This window comes from Lycorma delicatula, chromosome 2, assembly GCF_047948215.1.
Source record: "Lycorma delicatula isolate Av1 chromosome 2, ASM4794821v1, whole genome shotgun sequence".
In the NCBI taxonomy this organism is placed as follows: domain Eukaryota; kingdom Metazoa; phylum Arthropoda; class Insecta; order Hemiptera; family Fulgoridae; genus Lycorma; species Lycorma delicatula.
Window position 1 is genome coordinate 205,302,571 of NC_134456.1, and position 24,522 is coordinate 205,327,092.

At 31.6% G+C, this 24,522-nt stretch overlaps 1 protein-coding gene across 3 annotated transcripts in view; it reads right to left on the minus strand.

The window, feature by feature from the left end:
* Positions 1 to 24,522, minus strand: part of sky (GTPase-activating protein skywalker) — a 260,488-nt gene that overhangs the window by 66,950 nt on the left and 169,016 nt on the right. For all 3 annotated transcript variants that reach the window (XM_075357069.1, XM_075357070.1, XM_075357071.1), the window contains 3 exons: positions 18,345 to 18,472; positions 8,861 to 8,971; positions 2,965 to 3,138 (listed from right to left, as the gene is read on the minus strand). In XM_075357069.1, coding sequence (XP_075213184.1) covers positions 2,965 to 3,138; positions 8,861 to 8,971; positions 18,345 to 18,472 — 413 coding nt within the window. The remainder of the gene's footprint in view (positions 1 to 2,964; positions 3,139 to 8,860; positions 8,972 to 18,344; positions 18,473 to 24,522) is intronic.

Below are 24,522 nucleotides of genomic sequence, written 5' to 3' on the forward strand. Positions count from 1 at the left end.
ACATCACAATCAGATTAGAACAAACAAGGAACTTTAACACAAAAAAGAAGGCTACCACATATGAGGTGTGTTAAAAAGACTTTATTAATATATTTACAACTTTAGATAAAGCTGCCTCCTTCAAAGTTGCCTCTTTTTGTATACAGCATCTCTCAAACAATGTAATATAAGTACTTAAATTTTAAGCCCTTATTTATTTCAGACCACATAGAATGAACTTAACAGATAACAGATCAAAACTTTCCAGTTTTGAAAACTGTTTTCAAAACTTTCCAGGAAGTTGTGGATTCAATCAACTTCCTGCTTGACTGACAAGCAAGCTTTTTTTGGTTAAAGAGATTGTTTTCCCTAACCACTGCAACAATGGTATCTACATCAAGGCCATAAACCCAAACCTCGCCTCCTGTTATAATGAATGCTTTTCAAAGTTTTCATCTGAATTAGTACAGTCAAGAAGGTTTTGATGGATGTTAATATGATTCTCATTCTGATCACCGATCAGTAAACATGGCACAAATTTTGCAGAGCTGTAATGCATGTTAAGTTTTTCCACTAGATTGCATGGCATGATCCTATACTGATGTCCACTTCCAGAACAATCTCTTGGATAATTAAGCAGCAATCTTCCTGAATTGTAGTTCAGACTGGATCAATTTAGTGTAATTTGTTGACATAGAAGGTCATCTAGGTCTGGGATCTTCATCGGCACTGCAATCTCCTCATAAAGTTTTCCCAAATGCTTGCTGAAGCAGAATCAAGTGAAAGTTTTATGGTAGAAGCAAAATGTAACATGTTCTCCAAGATCTTTCATTTTCGCTTTGTTAAAAATTGATCAAGAGATTGGTATATGTGCTTATACCAACTGTTGCAGCTTGAAATCTAACATGGTAACATGATGCATCAAATGGTATGGTGTTTCTGAAAGATGCCACCAGGCAGTGCCATTTGTTAGGATACACTCTGTGCACTGGTTGGCATGCTACTGCAAAAATTTAGTTTTTTTAAGCACACTTTGTAGTATATAAAATATAAATAGATTTAAGAAATATTGGATGTTCTTTAAAATATTTATAAATGTTTTGCAGTAAGATTACATGAAAAAAAAAACTCTTGTGCAGTTCTGTGCAAGAAGACTGACTTTTCGTAATTTAATTTGAATTTAATAAACTAATATTGTTTTAAAATTTCATTTAATATTGCTAACAATAGATACAGTAGAAAAAGAAACATCAACATTCCAACTTGCAGCACTATAACAAACTACATTTCTAACTTACCCCACTCAAATTCTTTTGACCTTAAATTGAGCATAACTCAAGAATGACTCAACCAATCTTCATTAAATTTTCACATATACAACTTCAGATGCACTGTTATAGTATACCTAAATTTTAATGAAATTGATCAAGTAGTTTTGGAGATTTTCAAGCCACAAAGTTTTACACATATATAGGCTTTTATATATATATACAAACAACAATTTAAGTGAGTGGTATTTTTGTACTCCTCATACCTCAAAAAGTAAAGAAAATTCATTTCACCCTCACTCCCACCGTGCAACCTACAGCAATACCAAAGAGTGGTATTTTTTACTCCTCATATCTCAAAAAGTAAAGAAAATGCATTTCCTCTTCACTCCCACTGTGCGACCGAAAACAGTACCATATGTACTTTTCTTCAAAAAGTCAGTAAAAAGGAAAAGATCAGTGCTTAATTACAGCATTGCAAAAACTGAAAACTACATAATAAAAAGAAGTTAAATGGGTGAATAAAGTTATAAATTAAAATTTTTCCAAGACAAATCAGAAAAGAAATTTTTACAGGAAATATTGTAAAAAGAACTAGTTAGTGGGCTAACATCATAAGAAATTTAAGATTAATTAAATTGTTGTTTATTATATATATATATAAAATATATTAAATAAATTGTTATCTATAGGAAAAAAATAAAAGTAAGAAAACTGACAAAGATTAGAATAAATGAAATATGTAGATTTAAGATTTTATAAGATTTGATTAAAAAATTAACAAAAAGCAGACAAGAGTGGAAAAATGTAGCAAACAAGTCAAATAGTTGATGAAAATAAAAATTCTAATAGTAATTAAACAGATTAAATTGACTATCTCACTAATGCATAAGGAAACATTTTTTGTTAATAATCAAACTTTTTGTTCAGATAATCACGAATATAAAGCTACAAGAAAATTAATGTACATGCCTCATAAGTGCATAAAAAAAACTGCTTCATTAGACATCAGGAAGTACAAGACTCTGACTTCAGCACTGTGTTACAGAATAGAAATATTAGTAATATACATTGGAATACATCCAATATCGTCAGAGACCACTGGATATGCATCTCCTCTGGTGTATATTCTTGATGATTTTTTAAATACTCTTTGCTTCTCCAGCCTACGATCGCATCCATAGATTTATTCAAGCAATTCAAGTAGTCATATTTCAAGTATAATTCAACTAGTAGTTCGAGTATTCAATTCAAATGTCTGAGTGGTTTATTCTTTGAAATTTCTTATATTTTAGATTTGCACAGTGAAATGCACAGGAGAATAGCTTGACATGCATAGTTACAAACCATTTACTGCTTTTTGTTCATTTAATTTAGTAATTTTTCTATAACTATTGCTTTTTTTCTTTCTTGTAGATATCTGCTAGTTAATTTTTACATACCATTCACTTACCTACCTGCTGTATCAAGCTCTTATTCTAATAAAATTAACACAAAATATTTTAACCATAAAGAATTTATATTTAAAACATTTTTTGGAAAAGAATTGTAAATAAAACTTTTCTACTTACTTTTCTAAATAAAAACCTCCTTTAGGTAAATAACAACTAAATGACCCACTGAATAATCATAAAAAATGAAATAAAAGATAAAATATATAAAATAAAAAATAATAGTAATAGTATCAGTGTACTGCTGACCAAAATCAAAAACGTACGGGGATTTGTCGGCAGAATTTCATGAGAGCAGCATCATAACCATGATTTTGTATCTCTTTCATCCAATCAGAATTTTGGTTGGAAGAATGTTTATAGAATAAATGTAGAACAGCCATCGCTACACGGTAAAATACTTTAATACCTTCATGAAGGTAACAGTCCATCACCCTGACCTGCAAAAGAATTAATTATCATATTTAATACAAATACTACTAATTTTGATCTGAAATGAATGAACATTACTTACCATACTTTATTTGTGTTATATGCATGTATATTTTGCCCACACAAACTATATGAATGATATAAGATGTCACATACATATTATTACACACATTCATTAAACATTTAGAAAAATGAAGTAGAACATAAATAAATACAGAGTTTAATGTATGAAAAATAAAACCACATAAATAAAGCATTTACAAATTCCAATACACTATAAAAATATTGTTCAGCATGTATTTTTTTAATTTGAACATTTTCAATAATGTTTTTTTATCAACATAGTGAAAAAAGGAAAAGCCAAGGGTTGTGATGAAATACTGATTGAACTGTTCAAAGCACTAGGAGAGACAGGAGAATTGTTATTACTAGATATATGCAATAGGAAAGTTGAATGAAAGTGGCTGGAGGACTTCAAGGATATAATAATGGTATCAATAGAAAAGAAAAGAAAAGAAATACAAAGAAGTGTGAAGAACACAAACGATTAGCCTAATATCACATGCAACTAAGCTACTATTAAGGATTCTAAATAAGACGATGTACAATAAATTGAATGGCAGTATTGAGGAAGAACAGTACGAGTTTAGAAGAGGTATTGGACCAATGGACACTATAGGGCTGCTAATAGGTGAGAGATACATGAAAAGGAGGCGGAGAGTGTATGTTGCATTTGTTGATCTAGAAAAGGGGTTTGAAAGTTAGATCGGATAAATCTCTGTTAATTTTGAAAAAGAAAGGAGTTGACTGGAAAACAAGGTTCCTAATAAAAAAAAAGCTGTACTATAACCAGAGAAAAAAGTGAGGGTAGAAGATGAAATGACAGGAAGAATATGGATTTGAAGGGGAATGAGGCAAGGATGCTGCATGTCACCAACACTGTGTAGTATATATCTAGAAGAAATAATTAAATGCTGTCTGAATAGAAAAAAAAGAGAAATAAAGATCGAGGGAAGAAGAACATAATGCATACATTTTGCTGATGTAATGAGAGTACTGGTGGAGAACCAAAGTAAATTAATTGAAATGCTTGATGATATCTAAATGAAGCTTGCTTGCAAAAGACAGGGTATTTGGATCAACAAAAAGAAGACAAAATGTATGGTGTTAGGTGGAAAAGAGGAGAGGATTGAGATTAAGATAAGGAATAAAGTTTTACAGCAGAAAAAGAAATTTCAGTACTTAGGGAGCTTTATAACTGACAACCAGACTTGTACAGCAGAAATTAAAACAAGAATATCAAGAAGTAAGCAGGCATTTAATAAGAAGGAAGACTGTTGTGTAGAAGCTAAACTTAGAAGAGATTAATGAGATATTTTATTTGGAGTGTAATGCTCTATGGAGCTGAAATGCAGACAATGAGAAAGGGAGACAGTAATCAAAATTAGGCATTTGAGATGTGGGTGTGGAGCAGAAAGATAAATGTCAGGTGGAAAGACCATGTAACAAATGCAGAAGTATTAAGGAGAATTAGAGAGAACAGGAAAATGCTAAATGTGATTGAATATAGAAAAAGGATCTTGCTAGGACATTGTATGAGAAGAAGGTGTTTATTAGTGGGTGCGATAGAAGGCTTGGTGAATGAAAGAAAAGGAAGAGATTTCAAATGATAAGATGGTATTATGAAAAAGGGAAAATATGCTGAAACAAAGAGGTTAGCAAAGGATAGAATAATAAGGTGGAGAGCATCAGCCATGACAGAACTTGCCCTAATGGCAGAATACTATGAATGAATCAATCAATCAATCTATTACGCTGCAAATCTATAACTAAAGAACCAGGGATCTGATTTGAATAAAAACTTAACCATAAGAAAGTTTGATTATAAAAAAAAATGACATGCTATATATCATTTCAAAAACACTGCTAGGGTGGTACCACCATTTAGTCAGACATTTTTACTTTCGCGTCAAATAGCAGCTATAGCTATATAGAAGGGAAAGTAAGATGATCTATCAAAATTGGGCATATCTGGTTTTCACTGAATCTTGACAAACTGACCCCTAAGGATCTCAGAAAACTGAAAAAATGCATCACAATTTCCACAACAAAATGTGCATATGTATGTATGTGCGTTGGCATGTAAATTGCCTTATATCTCCAGTACCAATCGACCAATTTTCACTAAACTTGGCTATAATATTTCTACAGTAGGGACAAAGATGCTATTAAATTTTCAATTCAAAAGGTCAGGGGGGGAAATCGAAATCGTCTCCAGATTTTGCATAATTAAGGTTATATATATATATATATTTTTTTTTTTGATAATTTTGTGAATATTAAGAAATTAAACAACTTTTGTAAAACAAACTTTTGCTAAATTTCATCCCCACCCCTAAAAATGGTTTTAATTTTGAAGAGATATAGAAGGTAGTAGGCAGTACAAGGGGGTGATTTTCACTGCATTGATTTAAAAATATTTTTGTGAACAATTATAAAAAAAATCTTTTGTGTAAAAATATTTCTACTAAACTTCACCCCATTCCAAAAAATAGTAACAATTTTGAAATGTTGTAGAAGGTAGTACAAAGGGTCAGTCATTGCAGTTTATCTATTAACATCTCGTTGGATCCACAAATTTGTTCCCCATCAAAGTGAGGTCTTAACCCAGCCATCTCCCTTACACACCTCACATCCCACTTAGCGGCCAGGCTACTGCTTTGCTGTGATGTCACAGGTGAGCAGAAGAATTAAATAAATGAATAATATTTAAGTGTAAAAATTTATTTAAAGTGGCTGCTAGTACTGCCACACTTGCATGGATGAAATGAACGCGCACATGCTTTAGTTAGAATCATTGAATCAAATAAACAAAAAATATTGTATTTAAATAAAATGATAAATATTTTTAATTAAGTAGTGTGTGTTTGTGTGTTTAAGCCATGTATCAGAAAAAAGCTGCGTGATGGGAAAGTCCTGCAACTGTGTTATCAGCATTTTTCACTTATTTCAATTCAGTTTAATCAGAAAAAAATTAAGCACAAATAAGTTAAAACTTTTATCTGAAAGGTTTTTGAAATTTCAATTTAGGGTCCAACACCCTAGCCTGAGATTTACTTCATGAATTTAAAATAAATTCACTTCAACACAAGAAGATATTTAAAAGGAACATTTCTTTTTTCTTTTGCTATGTGGATAGAGTAAATGGACTGAAATTGATAACCGTGGTATATTTAACTTTAAAGTAAATGGAAAAAAAAATGATGTAATGAAAAATATCTTATATAAATTCCAAATTTCTGCGAACTATTAATGCGTCAGATATGACAAAAAATATGGTGGTCAAAATAAAATCTCTTAGATTCAATCTGGCTCTTCATTTGGTGTATTATCAGCTTAATATTAATAACCTTCTCCTTTGATACCTCTCAATAGCAGTTATCTCCCATAAAATTAGGGTTAAACTAAAAAAAAAAAAAAAAAAAAAATTATTTTTTTGTAACCGAAATTTTTCTTACCAAATCAGAAAGGATCTGATTAAACTCTTCCCACGTGCCTGCCATTCAGAAAATGATAAACACTTTAATTGGTTAAAGTAAATAACTTCCTAAATAAAAAAATAAGATAAGAAACTGAAGAAAACTAAAAACCTAATTGCTTAATAATCAGTCTTTTTTTTTTAAATTTCTTTTTATGGTATTTGGCTGGGTGAAATTTTTTTCACTTAATCTGAGTTAGTATTAAAAATTTATTTAATTCATTTTAAAATAAATACAACAATATACTTTAATTCAGTTTCTGAACTTAATTAGCACAATTCGTAACTAATGTAGAAAGATTTTTTCAGTCTTATTTATTTATTTATACCAGAAACAACAGGCCGATGTCCAATTACAGTTTCTTAATGTTAAATAAATTTTATAGCACATGAAAAATGCCAAGCCTGACTGGGATTCAAACTCAGAAAGTAGTATTACAACACATATATAAATACAAACAAGAGTTGATAACCTTTTGCCCAAATACAATTCACTAACCTACACAAATATACTTATAAATAAAAGAATACATATATACACAAAAATAAATATATTTTGACTGTTTTTATGGTTGTCAATAATTTGATTTGTTCCTTACAGTTTTTACTACTTTGTGTTTTATATTAATACTATAATTTCAAAATATTTACTACATTCTAGAGCCTCAATTAACTGCCAATGTACTATTATATTTTTTCCTTTATTAAATTTTTTAACAAATATTAATTTCTTTCAATACCAAAACTAGTTTCTTTTAATACTAAATTAATTAATCTCGGGTGTTTAAAGACATGACCACTGAGCCAATATTTTCACATGATTCTGTCAAACTTCTCTCTTCTGTGATTTATCATCTGATATTTTCATTTTTAACTTCATCAATTTTTTAAATATTCTCTGATATCACTTTTAAAAAGTTTTGTAATTTCCCTATTTCTATTTCTGGCTTTGCAATTCATAGCCACATATAACTGCTGCTATACACCTAACAAGTATTTTAAAGAATTACTTGAAATGATCTGCTAAATAAATTGATTGGATAAGAACAGACTGAACAAATTATTCTACTCCATAAAATTCATTTAACAAAATTCAATTAACATAATATCATCACCAAAACTTGTACATTCCATTTTTAAATTTCATATTAATTTTCTAAGATACAAACAAATTAAACAGAAAAAGAATTACTTCACTTCCTTTAATAGTGACACTTAAAACAACATTTTTTAGTCAGTTTAGTGAGATGATTAGCATAATTAGTAAGATACAACAACAAAGTAAAGGTATGGTCTTATTGAAATACAAAATTACAATATACTTGTAAGATTTTTTCTTTATTTGAAAGTAAAAGAAAATAAACAATTTTACTATATACGAGGTGCTACCCAAAAGTTCAGGGAATTTGAATTTCGCGCGCGAACCATTGCTGGTATGACCTGCTGTCGCTAGATGTGGCTAACACTACCCTTTGTGAAATCAGTGTTCCAACAGCTGTGACGATGAGAGGCTACATTGTTGACTTTATATATATATATATATATATATATTTTTTTTTTTTATTATTAATAACAAATAGCAATGAAATGCTGAACATACCCTTCTTTAAAAACCTGAATTTACTACTTCAAGTAACTTTAGAAATAAATGTTCTAAAAATAATTTTAAAAGTGAAACATTGGCACTCTTTGTATATACAAAATATACATATCTTTCATAAAAAAATATCTTATGGAAGTGTATGTTCATCTTTTAATTTGCACTATTATTAGGAAAAGCATATCCTGTACTTTAAAAAAGCCTATGATGAGTAAATGTATAAAATAAATTGACAGGTAATCTCTAATTAGCAGCTCATTGTCTCATAATTCATAATTTTTAATTTAAGAGATGAAGGAGATCAGTTTAATGAGCTCAATTTCCAAACAACTTTTATGTTTGGTTTTTTTCACTAGAATTATTAGAGATTGTGGTCTGAATCACCTGTAAATAAACTAGATTGGAATTATTCAATTTATTTAAAAGAAACAGTCAAAATCAAAATGTTATCTTTTTAACTGTTAGTGTTATTTTTACCACACTCATTTTATAATAAAATATGCAATAAATAAATCATTTCCAAAAGAACATGATACAACAGATAAAACAATAATAAATATGAATAAACTTTTTTTATAATAATTTATATTACCAAATGACTAAATGGTAGTCCCTGTAATATCCACCACATCCAGTCCACATACATACGCTCTGCCTTTGATGCCGGGTGACAACACCTAGCTAGGTGGACTGCTGCAGATTTCTGCAAAGAATTATGTATTTCTTTATTTCATTTAATCTTTAAATATAGCATTTAATAATTAAAATATTAAGATTAATCAATAATCTAATCCGTAATCAAAAGAAACAAGCACCTGAACATAAACTGTGACAATAGGTAATCAGTCATTTCAATGTTTTAATGAATTGCTGCTTTTCATTATTGTAAAGTATGCTATAATTAAAATCAATATAATGAACAGTAAGTATAAATATTGCTTACTGCTGATGTTTCATTAGTATTTCAAACAACTTCTAAATTGGGTTTTACTCTTCTCTAATTCTAAACCAACCAGGAAAATTACTGTATTTGTGTACATAGTTTCATATAACTAACCAAATAACCAGAAATAATTCACAAATTATACTTCTAGTGTTCATGATTAAGAGAGTACTAGCTAGAAGCAGAATGATTATTTCTGAATAACACACAACATATTTCTATTCGATACTTTCAATCATACTTGAACTGATTTAAAACTAAATTAAAATACACACTTTTGATGATTTCTGTGGTTCTTTGAGTTGTATTGCTGTCATTAGATTTTACTGAAAAATCAAAAATTAAACCCTAGAAGAAACAAAAACAAAGTGGTCCTTTAATGATCAAATGTTCTTTTAGTGATATTCTAAACAGTTTCGAGTGATTGTACATAAGATGCAAGTCACTCCCAATAAATGGCTCAATCTTTCTCAAAAAAACAAGCAATCCAAACTTTCCTATTGCTTTTCTTCACCAAGCTGAAAGTAAACACTGTACATTAATATGACAAACCCATCAAAATATAGAAGCTATTCAGTTCTACTACACAACTTTTCTCTGTTCAAACGTTCTACTAAATTTTCTACTAATAAACAATATCACCACATATACATTATACTGTAATTATAGGTACGTTAAATTATAGTATATTAAATAGTTAATGTTCACAAAATCATGAGAAAATAAACGCATTAATATTTCTCACCAGAACCAAATGAATTTTTAATCATTTTCTTCTCCCCTGCATAGGATTCCACAGTGAAACAGCACAATCCGGGGGATTTTTAATAATTAATTAATTTTACTTTGACTGAGTATCTAAGAAATGATTTTGAAAATTAATTCTGAAAATTTTATGTATAATATAAAATATGTATAATAACAGCAATACAATATGTAAAAAAGAGAAGATATATAAATATTAATGTTAGTATAATAATAGAATTAATATATATTATGTATTATAATCATAATGTTACATAAAATGGTTAATATATATATATATTTACTGAAACAAATATATATATATATATATATATAAATATATAGTAAATATAAATATTTACTGAAATCTTTTAAAGACTCATATTATTCCTCTGTACTGTTAAATTATATTTAAATTCTATTAAATAAACCACCTAGTACTGAATATTGAGATATGACATATCTTGCCTTCATTTTTTATGAAAGTACTTTCACAGGATCCCACATCCTCAGTTATGATTAAAATAATTCCATTATTGCATAATAAAAATCTAAAAATAAAAATACAATTTTTTCATTATTTTATTATTTTATTTCAATCTTGACTGAGGAGGATGCAGGATTCCACATAAGTACTTTCATGAAAAATTAAGATATGTCTCATCTCAATACTCTGTACCAAGTGGATTATTTAAAAGAATTTAAATACTATATATATTTTTTTCAGAATTAAATTTCAAAAATATATAAATAATCTCCCAGTGAAATACTGGGAAAAAGTATAGTTCAAAGTTAAGAAGTTAATGTACCAGATTGATAAAATTTTTCTTTATAAAAAGAAATTAACAGAAAAAATAAATAATGTGGCAATGTACACTATTCTAAGACAGTATAAAAAATTATTCCGATATCATATACAATGTAACGATGTACCATACCTGTGCAAGGAGATGATGAAACAGAAATGTGAAGAAAAATAATAACGGGAAACAGTATCATGTTATTCAGATAGAACAAGATGCAATTTCTAAATGGTCACAACCCTACCAGACTCACTTATACATTTACTAACTGATGAGAGAAGTACATACATTAAATAAAATATACATACTTTATAAAATAAATTACAACAAAATGTTTAAAAATATGATGAAATAAATAATTGAATATGCATGAAAGTATACTACATATAATACATACAATATAATATAATACATAGTAAATTCAATTTTTAGTATAGTAAATTCAAATATACTTCAGGAAATAACAGAATATAAAGATTATAAAAATTACAGACCTTCACAGATGCATACTAAAAATAATGCACACAGTAAAAAAAAAAAAAAAGCTATTCAAACCAGAAAAAATCATAAACATGTACAGTAGTGAAAGCAGCGAGGCTAAGAATGCACTTAAAAATATTTAGGTCCATCACAGTTACGACATGATATTTCAAATACCAGTTTATATTACAGGTTTTTTCCCCATTAGAAAACAAGATAAATATAAACACAATTCAGCAAAACACAGATTTTATTGTTACTAATAAGAAGATAAATGAACAGGTTCACGATAAAGTTGCTACGAACAGAGAAAATACACAAACTAATGAAAACACCAAGAATGAAATGTTAAAAAAGAAACTAAAAATAAAATCAATCACAAATAAATAAACCTGTATGTAAATTTACATACAAATCACTCCAATAATGAGCCCAAGCTGTAACAATTCCTAAATACTTCTTAATCCTAAATTTTACAAATGTATAATTTTAAAAAGAAAAGAGATTTGCATTCTGATATATTTGTGGTTCATGTCAAGATAGTCACATATATCTCGAGAACCAGTGGAGATATAAAAACAAAATATATTGCTTTAAGCTAAATGTTATTATGAAGTCTTTCAGAACATTCATTCAAAACACCATATACAACATAAGAGAAAGGTTGAGCAAATAAATTTACACTGCTTTTAAGAACTTATTTTAAGTATAAAAAAATTACAATAAGAATCACATTTACTGGATATATTTACACTCATTTCTGACTATAACGACTATCTCAGTTGTATATTATCATTTAAAAAGTACAAAAATTCTGAGTATATACTAGAACTTAAGTTCAGCTACAAGATTGAAACAAATGTAATTTCAATGCCATTGATTCCATCATAAAAACTAGTAATGGATTACTGATATTCTAAATATTAAAATTGAAAAATATAATAATAATTGAGTTAATCAGACGAAATGATTACGGAACCGATTTAAACTTTCTCCATACTTAAAATCTCAATTAAGAAAATCGGTTTGCGCCTCCACGTTGGTTCGTCTGGATAACCAGTTAGAAACGTGGAGATTTCTACTGGTGAACTAAATCGGAATCACCTCTCTGGATCACATCCAGAGTTGTAACTCGGGAATTTATTCCCACCCAAGGCTTGCCTTTGAAAGTCAAATATGGAAGGTCTTTTAAGAAAAAATCCACCGTCTGGTAAATACCAGAGAATGCTGCACTCGGATCCGGTGGGCAGCTGCTTAAAAGATAACAATGAATCGGAGCGTTTGGAAACACCCAAAAACAACACAACTTCAAAATTGAGGATAAGACACAAGCAAATAAACTACATTGCCACTCACAACATTAATTCTCTAACTCAACCTGGCAAACTAAAAACTCTTAACAGACATAATGGCCAAACAAAAAATCCTAATCGCAGGACTTCAAGAAATGAGAAACACCGATCGAGAGCCGCTTGAATCTCAGGGTTACAGAATTTACAAAGGAATCCCCGGGAAACGTGTGATGAAGAATTGCCCACAGTTCGGAACAGGATTTGCAATCAATCTTAAAATAATTGACTCAGTCGTAGAATTTAAGTCTTACTCCCCCAGGATTTCAACCTTAACTTTAAAATCAGCCAATAAATTCTACACCATAATAAATATCCATGCTCCCACCAATAACAAAAACAATCTTAAAAAAGATAGAGAAGAGATGGACAAACGCTGGGAACTTCTTGAACAAACTGCAAACAACATAAATAAGACCCACACCAAGATTTTAATAGGGGACTTTAATGCCCAACTTGGTAAAGAACGAAGATATCGTGATATTATCGGAAAATGGCCTGCCCAAAAGAAAACTAACAAGAACGGCCAAAGACTTGTCGAATTTTGCAGAAACCATAATATGATCTCAAAATCCACCTATTTTATGAGAAAACCAAACAAATTGAAGACTTGGAAACACCCAGATTGGAAAAAAGGGGAATGGCAACTCGATCATGTTTGCATGGACCGGAATTATCACAAGGAGATTTATAATGTAAAAGTCTTGAGAGGAACAGATACTGGATCGGACCATTACTTAATTAAAGTTAAAATAAAATTCACCCCGCATAAAAAGAAAAAATCCCAACCTAAAAACAAAAGAGCTTATGATCCACATAAATTAATAAACAATGCCATTTTTGAAGAAACAACAAAAAAAATCAAATTAACTAATAATTTAAAAGAGCTGACATCCCAACTGAAAGAAATTTCTGAAGAACTAGCCCCTATAAACCCAAGAAAAAAACACCAATGGTGGAATGAAGAATGTGACAAAGCAGTCAAAGACCGACACCGGGCTTGGATCAACCACCAAACCCAGAAAACTGAAGAATCTAACCATGAATTCACCAAACAAAGGAAAATAACTCAGAAAATTATAAGAGGAACCAAACGACAAGCCCAAAAAAACTTGATTCAGCAAATAGAAGAAAGTTCCAAGAAAACTAACTCCCGAGACTATTATAAAATTTTTGGTCAGGCTCTTCAAAGATATGAACCACCCACCCTTATGCTGAGAGGAAAAAAAGGAAATATGGCCCACACCAATAAAGAAAATGCTGAAATTTTGGCAGAAACCTTCAATAGACTCCTCAACTGTGACGACCCCCCAGAGCTTTTTGAGATTGACACTGAAACTCCAGTTAAAACTTCACCAGTAAATATCAACCCGCCAACAATTCAAGAAGTTCTCGCAGCCTTAAATGAAATAAAAAACTACAAAGCAAGCGGAGAAGACCAGCTTTTCGCAGAACTCTGGAAACACTCATCAGTTTATTCAGTCAAAACTTCCCTACATCTATGCCTCGTGAAAATATGGAACGAAGAAAAACTTCCAGAACACTGGACCACAGCCCTCATTCATCCATTACATAAAAAAGGGGATAAAACTAATCCGGAAAACTACAGAGGCATATCTCTCCTGGATTGCACATACAAAATCCTGTCGAGAATCATATACAACCGATGCAAAGACCAACTTGAACTGGAACTTGGGGAATACCAAGGGGGATTTAGGCCATGGAGAGCTTGCCCGGAGCAAATAATATCCCTAAAACTTATGATGGACTTATTTAAAAGACGGAAAAAACAACTAATAATCACCTTCGTTGACTTTAAAAGGGCCTATGGATTGTATACACCGACCAACCATGCTGAATATTCTGAGAAACCTGGGCCTTCACCCTAAACTCGTAAACATGATAAAATTAACTTTAACCAATACCCAGTCCAGAGTGAAATTCAGAGGTGAACTCTCTCAACCCTTCTACATAAAAACTGGATTGAGGCAAGGAGACGGCCTCTCACCACTCCTTTTTAACTGCGCCCTCGAATTTGTCATGAGAAAATGGTATGAAATAAATCCCAAAAATATAAAAATGGGTACTAAGAAAAACTCCATCACACTAAATTGCCTAGGATTTGGAGATGACCTCGCTCTTTTAGCAAATAATATTCAAGAAGCCAAAACACAAATCATGAGCCTTCAGAACCTAGCACAAAACATAGGGCTTCATATCTCTTTCGAAAAAACTGAACTAATGGCCATAGATCCTCTGGTAATAGAGCACATTACGGTAAACAATCAGCAAATTAAAATAGTAAAACAATTTAAATATCTAGGGGAAATAATAACTTATAATTTAAATGAAAAAGTGACATGGCAAAACAGGACAAATAAAATGATTAAATCCCAAAAATTAACTTGGTCAACATATAACAAAAAATGCCTTTCTGCTAAAACAAAACTTAAACATTATAAAACTGTAGTACAGCCAGAAGTCACCTACGGAAGCGAGACCCTTTTCAAAATCACTCAGAAAAACCGATCTGAAAAAATTCTGAAAATAGAGAGGAGAATTGTCAGAACGTGTATCAATAAAAAACACCAAAAAGAAGGCCAATGGTGGATTGTGCCAAATGAGGTGGTGTATCGAGAAATAGAGCCTGTTACTGATACTATGCAGAAAAAAAGAATCTCTTTCTTTGGTCATCTCATACGGACACCAGAAACAAGACTGTCAAGAAATATCATTGAAAAGCTCTGGTTCCAAAAGCTAGAAGTAGGATGGATCAAAGAAATTAGAGAAGATATGAAAGAATTGGGAATTTCCCTGACTGACCTGCAGAATAAAACTGGAAAAATTACAAAGCTAAAAGACAAAAGCATTAGATTTAAACAAAAGACAGACAAACGACAAAATACAACGAAGAGGGTGTTTACGGATGAAGAAAAGAAAGCAAGATCTGAACGGATGAAGAAATACTGGGCAGCTCGGAAGAGTAAAATAACACGCTTTTCTCAGAAAAGATCCAACTAAAATTGACTTAAGTGGTCCCATGTTGGCCGTAAAAGCATAATAATAATAATAATAATAATATAATTGAGTTAATCAACAATTTTAGGCAGCTGATAAGAAAAAAATAATATTTTTCATTTTAATGTGGTAATGAACATACGGTTCTTTATGTTTGAATTCTGATAAATTAATAGGTTACTACTGTTAAAAATAAAAAGTGTTAAGGAAATTTAGAATTAATCAAATGAAATAAATAAGAACAAAAATATGATAAAACTATGGTGGACAAAAATATCAGTGGACGTTAAATAAAATGGGCAAACAAAACAGTGTACATTGGGCTTTTTGTGGACCTCAGCGTAAGTGGACTTCACGTAGGCCAAACGTCTGCTAATCTTTTAACACTTTCAGGACGCTTTTTACCCTTCCTTTTTTACCTCTAAGTAGTCCTTTTACCTTAAAGTTTACAAAAGATATACTAAAGTTTACCTTAAAATAAATCCTTTTTTTACCTCTAAGTAGCATGAATAACATCAACGTTCAATTATACTTAAATATACCAGTGCAATACTAAGCATAATTCTCATTATAAATGGAACATACACTTCAGAAATAACAAATTAACAGTAGTAATTCTAATAAAAGAGTAAATGCCTCAAGCAATATGATGTTTAACTTGGGTGCACTTAAAATAGGGTTGACAAAAAACAGGCTAGTTAAGAAGGGATTTCTTTTGAACAATTGTAATGTTGAAATGTATATTGTAAGTTAACTTTAACATGATTACAATGGTGATTATAAATTAGTTAGTTATTTTAAATATGGAAACTAATAAAGGTGGGCTTGTCTAAAGGCTGAAGGCTTTACTTGCGGATGTAAATTAAGGTTCAGCTTTCTCTTGTCTAATTAAGAATACTTTGGATCTCAACAGAAAGGGTACACCATCATATATAAGAATTTTCTTATATAATTTCAAATCATAAAAAATATCAGGAAAACTTGTGAGTGAATAAATGGGCAGGGTGAAAAAATATTCTGAGTATTACAGTTAAATTAAAATTTTAATAAATTCAAAATGTGCTAAACCTAATTCATAATTCAAATCTAAAAAAATGTTTATCGTTAAAAATAACCCCATAGCTGAAGGTATATAAAGTTGCATTATGAGTATCAGTATTTTTAATACGTTTCAAACACAATTAATAAACTTAAAGAAATTTTTCAAGAAAATGGTATGATGCAAGAAATTAGCATTTGCTATACCATTTATAAGCTCTCAGTAGTTTCTGCTGAAACCAGCATATAAGTAGAAGAATTAGTAAACATAGTAAAAGAGACCTTAAAGCTCAAAAGATTGATTGGGTGTGAAATTGGACAAGGAATTTCATTTTCAGGTTACTAATTTTTGTTATATACTAATCAAGTTCAAGCTAGCTTTCTGAGATCTTCAAACAGGTCTTAATATCTTTCTTAATGACCTTCACTTCTTGGAAAAGTTATTACTGTTACAGACTTTGAAGCCTACATACTATGCTGTGCATGCCACAACTTTATAATCAAAATGCAGCATGAAGATGACTTTCTTGATCACTTTATGTTTAGTGATGAATCAACATTTCAACTAAGTGGAAAAGTTAACACATATAACATGAGTATCTGGTGGTCAGAAAATCCCCATGAACTCTTACATTATAAACAGTCTTCCCAAAATTAAATTTTTTCTCTCTAATATCACGATGGAAAGCTTACAAGCCATTCTTTTTTGCTGAAGCAAGCATTACAGGAATTGCTTGTTTGGATATACTATGTACATGACGTTTTCCTCAACTGCAAGATGGAGCAGAGGATTTTTTTAGACAACAAGGTGGTGTGTCTCCTCACTCTGAACGTATATCCTGGTTAAAGTATGGAATGAACTCTCCTATCAAATGATGTGTGCTGCTTACGAAAGGTGCTCATATTGAATACTTGTACGGAAAAACTGTAAGAGTTGTTTTTTCATTTTATTTCTGATTTTTAACTAAGTTAATGTTAAGAGATATTAAATAGATTTAGAACCCCAATATTTTTTTTTGTACACCTGTATTTGTTTTGAAATTTAAAATAATTTTGTTTTGTAGTAATTTTCAATGTTTGATTTCTGAAATGTTCTTGTAATACTTAGTTGTAATTTAGCTTGTTTTTAATAATGAAAAGCGTTTCTATTTCTGGGATGTTCATGTATATGTTTTTGCATCAAATTAGGCTAACAAAGTAGGTTTTAAAAATGTTTTATTACAGAACTTGGTTCAGTTTGTCATGACAAAGTTAAAGTTTTAAATTAAACTGATCCAATCTTTATTCCTTTTGTACAATCAATATTATGTTATTTTAACAATTTTCATGTAACTTATGAAATTACCAACTACTTAAAAAATTTGGCCTAATGCATAAAAATGAAATAAATGAGCTGCAAAAGGTATTAAAAAATTAATCATAATATGTTACTGAAAAATTCTTAAGTCTCATTTTATTAACTGAACTGTTAATCAATATATAAAGTAAAGAAAAATATTAAATTAATTTTTTATCATAGTCACAAATTTATTAAAATTACAGGTGATTACATCAGAATATTATTCTAACATTTATAGTTGAAGTTTGTGTATTAAAATTTACACAAAAGCTGAGTAACAAGTTCATCAAATACTATAAATATAGATTGTAAGCCAAGAAAATTTTAATTGCGTAAAATAATAAAATTTAAAATGAACTTACAACATGCTTCTTGGCAATATGCATGACAGTTTTCCATGTGACTTCATACAAGAGTTTTGTCTGTGTTACAAATACTTTATCTTTATTGGATGCGACCAACGTAGCAAGACTGTTATAACATTCTTCTTCTACAAAAACAAAGAAATATTAAATTACAGACCTCAAATTAGGAAATTATATTAACTTATATACTAGAAATGAAAAAAACAAAATGTTTTAAATCAAAATCTTTGGTAATGATTACAGAGGTATTGCATACATAATTTAAACAGCAGCTAGCAAATATTCACACTTGATGGAAAAAACATAGGTTTACATAGGAAACTATATCAGATAAACTGATATAGTTTTTTTTGAAAAGCATCTTAAAAATAAAACAATGTGAAATAAAGATAAAATACTAATAGTTAAAGGACATCTAATTAATTGGTTAATCATTAAAATGATATCAATGAAATTCAAATTTTAAAAATAACTACTTGTGTTACTTTTAGCAACACTATGTGTTGGTATTTTTTAGCTAATGATCTTATCAGTTGCTTACTTTACATCCACTGACATGAAACAAACTCTTCTGTCCCTCCTACTTTAATAACATATCACATTTGTTCCCTGTTTTCAACATATATAGATAATTAAATTCTTACACATAATATATGTAGTTTCTTAGAAGAGATATAGGATCAATATAATTAATTTCATTATTCTTTATTTTCCTTATTATTTCCTTATTTTGGTGCCTAAGGGACCAAAAAATACAGTAATTTTTCAGTCATTTCATCTCTGTAACAAAGTATCTACTGTGATTTTATTTTTTGTGATATTTTTGTTGTCAGGTAATTTCTTATTTTAATTTGCTGGTTTTGAAAATAAACACAGTCTAAAGGCCTTAGATTATCTAGTTAGAAATTAAATATTTTTGAATATGGTTAATATGGAACATTTTAAAGACAAAACAAAATTATTATTATTATACCATCTGTTTATTAAGTATGAAAAAACAAGAATTAGAAAAACATTTTTGAAAATAGCTGTATAAAGTATATCACTTAATGGTAGTGAAATATGGACAAGAAAAACAGAAAGGAAAATAATAAACTCTAATGTTTGGTATTACAGGAGGATGTAGAAAATGAAAATGAAGGGAAGATTGGGTTGATAAAACTTTAATGAAAAGGTATTTTGATGAATGGGAAGAAAAAAAATTTTAGCAGTAAACTATCAAAATAGTAAATGTAAGTATCTTAATGATAAACCTATTTTAAGAGTTCAGGTTTAGTTAACTTTGAGATAAGAGATGCGCAAGAGGAAAGAAAATGTAGAGGAAAACCAAGATTGGATTGCATAAAACAGATAATTGTGAATATAAGATCTACATTCCAAATATATTGACGTTAAAAGATTAATACAACTTTAAAGTTTCAAGATTTGTTATTTTCCAGTTAAAAATGAAGTGTATCTGTAAATTACTTTTAAAATCAATTGTAAAACCTCAAAATTGGAATAAAAGTTGTACTCTCAAAATTGAAAAAAAGAATCTGATGTGGACACTACATGACTTCCTTATTAAATTAGATATACACATTTTTTGCTGCATTTCACTTAAACTTATTTCATTTGAAAGTTAGATACGATCCTCCAATTCTTTGGAGGACAAAAAGTGTAAAAAAAAATTCTTTTTTGTAAGAAAATTATTTCTAATTCTGAAAGAAAATAACTAAGAGACCTTTTTCCTTGACCTATAACTATAAAGATCTTTTTTTAAATCGGTATAAGAGACCTAAGATCCATATTACTGTAGCTAAGGGGAAGACACAGGCTTTGGGACCCCGATTTGAATCATATTGCATGTGTGAATAGTACACTGTTTACGTGGCTTCATCACAAAATACTAATGCAGTATTCAATTATACTCAAGTAAAATGGCCCTAAATATTTCCTTAGCATTTTATATTATTTTATATATTAATTTTGTTTCATGTCGTTCAAGTAGATGTATGGTGTAAATGAGAACATGTCGGATCCATAACCATGCACACACCGGTTCAAATCTGACTTCATATACAGATATTTTTTTTTTAAATTAAATATACTGATTTATTAATAACTATTAACCTCTGATTGTAAAATCTTTTGGTTTTACAATCTACCGATCCGGACCATCCATCTTTCGACCCTCCCCTCCAAATCTGACTCTGGATTTGCAGGGATACATTTTCTCCCCCCCCCCGAAAATAGGCAAGTGGGGTGTCAAACTACGGGATTTAAGGCACTATCTCCGTTTTGAGGTTGACAGAGTTTTTATCTCTAATCAGGAGTCGAAAAATTCCAAAAGAAGATATTATGGTGCTAACGAACCCGTTGAACCGAGGAGGACGCTCGGGCGTTCACCTGCGAAGTCGGATACGGCGTCTGCTAGCAGTAATGTCGAGACAGCGATATCGTCCAAGCCGGACAATATGAAGTTGGCACCGGCATTGAGCCAACAAAGTGTGCGGAAGGGCAGGGATGACAGTAGAAAGAAGAGACGTCTACCCACCACAGAAACAGAAGAGAGAGAGAGTCGGATAATTAATTGGTGTCCCTGATAGGGGTAGACTTGAAGAGCTCACTGGTGTTCTTCATAAGATAATAGACAAAAATACAAAACATGAGATCAAGCATACGGAAGTTGAGCTATCTATGCTGGTTATCTAGGTAACAGGATTTAAGGCAGCCTTGTCTGAAAGGAAATTGGATCTCCCCACCCAGGAGACGGCCACCCAAAATGACCATGGGGGCACCAAAAAGATGTATTATAACTCCTTGAGAATGGTGTTGAAAATCACAAAGTGGTGGGACTAATCACCAGGCAGTGGCCGAAGGAGGCATTTAAGTAAGTTCGGAGAGCAGCGGAATCCCTTTGCGCCAAGAGTTTTAAGAAGAATTCCCGAAGTAAAAAAGTTGGTGGATAAAGACAGGCTGAGGGTTGGACAACCGCTGGCTTACAGCTCGTCCACCAAATTCCTCATGGGTGAGGGGATTGAGAAGGATAATAGCACACTATATGTGCTAGTTATCGACTCCTCTCAGGATGAGAGATACATGGCTGAGAACTTGTTCTGCGGCATTGGTAATCTGTTTGAGCTCTTCAATAGCTCTTCAATTTGGGGCGCCAAGAGATAGACTGGGCGCCATGGTCATGAAGTTTCTGGAGTACTCTGGGAGGAGAAAGAACCCTAAAATGGGTGTTTTTCTTGAGCAGGGCCCCCAGAGGGCCAAGTCAGCTGAGGGGATCCCGGGCCCACCGTCTAAGACCGTCGCTGTCAAATATCAGGGCAAAAGCTGCACGGAATTGCTTCCACGCAGCTTTCTCGGGGGTGATCACCCCGAGATTTTGTCCATGAGGAGCGGAAAATCAAGAGGCAGAGGAGTTCCAGAGGAAGATAGTGGAAGGTATCGAAGTGTTAACGTCACCTGTATGAGCAGGGCTCGCCTCAAGAGAATATGCATTAAAGATATTGACGCCTTATCCACAGTGACGGCTCTCCGATTGGCAACAGGCATGGAGACTTGCCCGTTGGAAGGGACGTTGGTCCCTTCCAAAGCAACGGATTTATAGTGTAAAGGCGAAAGGATTAAATCGGCTAGGTGTCCTGCTGGGTTGTCCTTAGCGTTGATTCAGAAAGTTGCCACAGGTGTTGGGCCATTAGGTACAAGGCTGCTCACTGTGTAGGATAAGACATGAGTAAAGATTGCTTCAATTGCGGCAAAGACGGGCATTTTAGGTCCACTTGTACAAAGATCATAAGAAATAGAATTTAGGGCACCGGAGGCTTGAAGTGCCATGCATCCGAGAAATGATCAAGCTCCTGTTGGCTAATATTAACAAATGTTCTCCATCTCATAACCTGGTCGAGGAGGAGACTGCGAAATGGCATCATGTCGATTTTGTAGTGGTCACAGAGCCTAATAGGTCAGTCATTGGGAAGACGTGGTGTGTTGATGAGAGGGGCGATGTAGCCATAGCTAGGACAGACTGTAGTCAGGGGCAGTCTGGGTTGGCGGCTGTTTGAGATTGGTGAGGGTCTGATTTAAGTAGAGATCGCCGGAGCTATTCTCACAGGCAGATATATATCCCTGAATTGTGATCTTGCCCAGTATGGGGATAACATGGATCGGCTACAGGGTATGATATCCCAGGCAACCCGGAGAGTTGTTATCAAGGGGGATTTTAATCGTAAATCTGTGGAGGCTGGTAGCAGCTACATTGAGAAACGGGAGGAGGTCCTCAATGAGGTAATGAACCAGCTGGGACTTTATTGTCTTAATGATGGGACACCCACTTATGTGGCGAGAGGACACGCGTCTGTCCTGGACCTGACGATACTGGATGGGTGCTGGAATTAGGGGGAGTGCACCGGGGAAGTACTTAGAGATGACGTTGCCAGCAACCATCTGTTCTTGCTCGTACTGATGTGGGATCAGTCCTTTAAGGTGTTAGGGACCGCGGTATGGTAGGAAGACTTTCGGATCGTCAGGTGCACACAGTGGTTGCCAATGCTACTCAAAGACTGTGTGAGGGACTTCTGCTAACACCAGAATCTCTTCAAGATGCAGTGAAGCAGGAAATTTCACAAGTTGAGGTTAAGCATGGGGTAGTTGGAGATTGGAATGTAAGCACTGGAAAAGGCAAGGAAGGAAATATTGTGGGTGAATACAAACTGGGCAAAAGGAATGAATGAGGGGACCAACTTACTGAGTTTTGCACGAAGTATAACTTAGTTATTGCCAACACCCAGTTTAAAAATCATAATAGAAGAAGAATATACACTTGGAAAAAACCAGGTGAAACAGCGAGGTATCAGATAGATTATATCACGGTTAAGCAAAGACTTAGAAATCAACTCATTGATTGCAAAGCTTACCCTGCAGCAGACATTGATAGCAACCATAATTTACTGATAATGAAATGTAGATTGGGATTTAAAGAGAACTAGAAGAAAACCTTGGATATCAGAGGATATATTGCAGCTGATGGATAAACGTAGAAAATATAAGAATGCTAGTGATGAAGAAAGTAAAAGGATCTACTGACAATTAAGAAATACTATAAACAGGAAGTGCAAACTAGCAAAAGAAGAGTCGATTTAAGAAAAAGTGTTCAGAAGTGGAAAGAGAAATGATCATTGGATAAATAAATGGAGCATACAGGAAAGTTAAAAAAAAATTTGTGGTACATAAATTAAAATCTAATAATGTGTTAAACAAAGATGGTACACCAATTTATAACACGAAAGGAAAGGTCGATAAATGGGTGGAATATATTGAAGAGTTATATGGAGGAAATCAATTAGAAAATAATGTTATAGAGGAAGAAGAGGAAGCTGAAGAGGATGAAAGGGGAGAAACAATACTGAGATCTGAATTTAAGAGAGCATTAAAAGATCTGAATGGCAAAAAGGCTCCTAGAATAGACAGAATACCTGCAGCATTACTGCGCAGTGCAGGTGAGGAAGCGATAGATAGATAAATTATACAAACTGGTATGCAATGTTAACAAAAAAGGGGAAGTTCCCCCCCCTGATTAGGGGGAAATTAGGGGGCAATTAGATTGTAAAATACAATCTAACTGCTTGTCTTTATTTGTTGCCTAGCTTGTTTCATACAAATTTTGAAAACAGGTCATAAAAGCATTCATTATTTTATTTTTTTATTAACATTTACTTAAAAATAAGAACCATTAAATTATTTTCTTGTTCACTTATTAACTTAAAATATCAAGTATCTGATTTTTTTTTATCATAAAGAAAACATATTTAATTTATAGCCACATATTTTTATTTTTTACATCCTTTGTTATTTGTTACACTTATTCTTTTTTTATTCATCTGCAAAATACAGACTGACACAAAAAAAAAACAGGAACTTTTGAAAAATGCAAAAGAAATTTATTAATAGAAATCTTATCATAACAATTAAAAAATATATAAAAAACGCTACAAAATATCAAATTAACAAAATACCTAATATCAGTTTTTGAAAATTTTATCAGGTAGACAGTCGCATCCTCCTCTATTTATGCACTCTGCCAGTCTGCCTTTGAGATTCTTCATTGCTCACTGCAATATCTTAGGTGGGATGCCAAAGAGTTTGTCTTGAATTGCTTGTTTCAATTCACCTAGTATCTTTGGCCAAC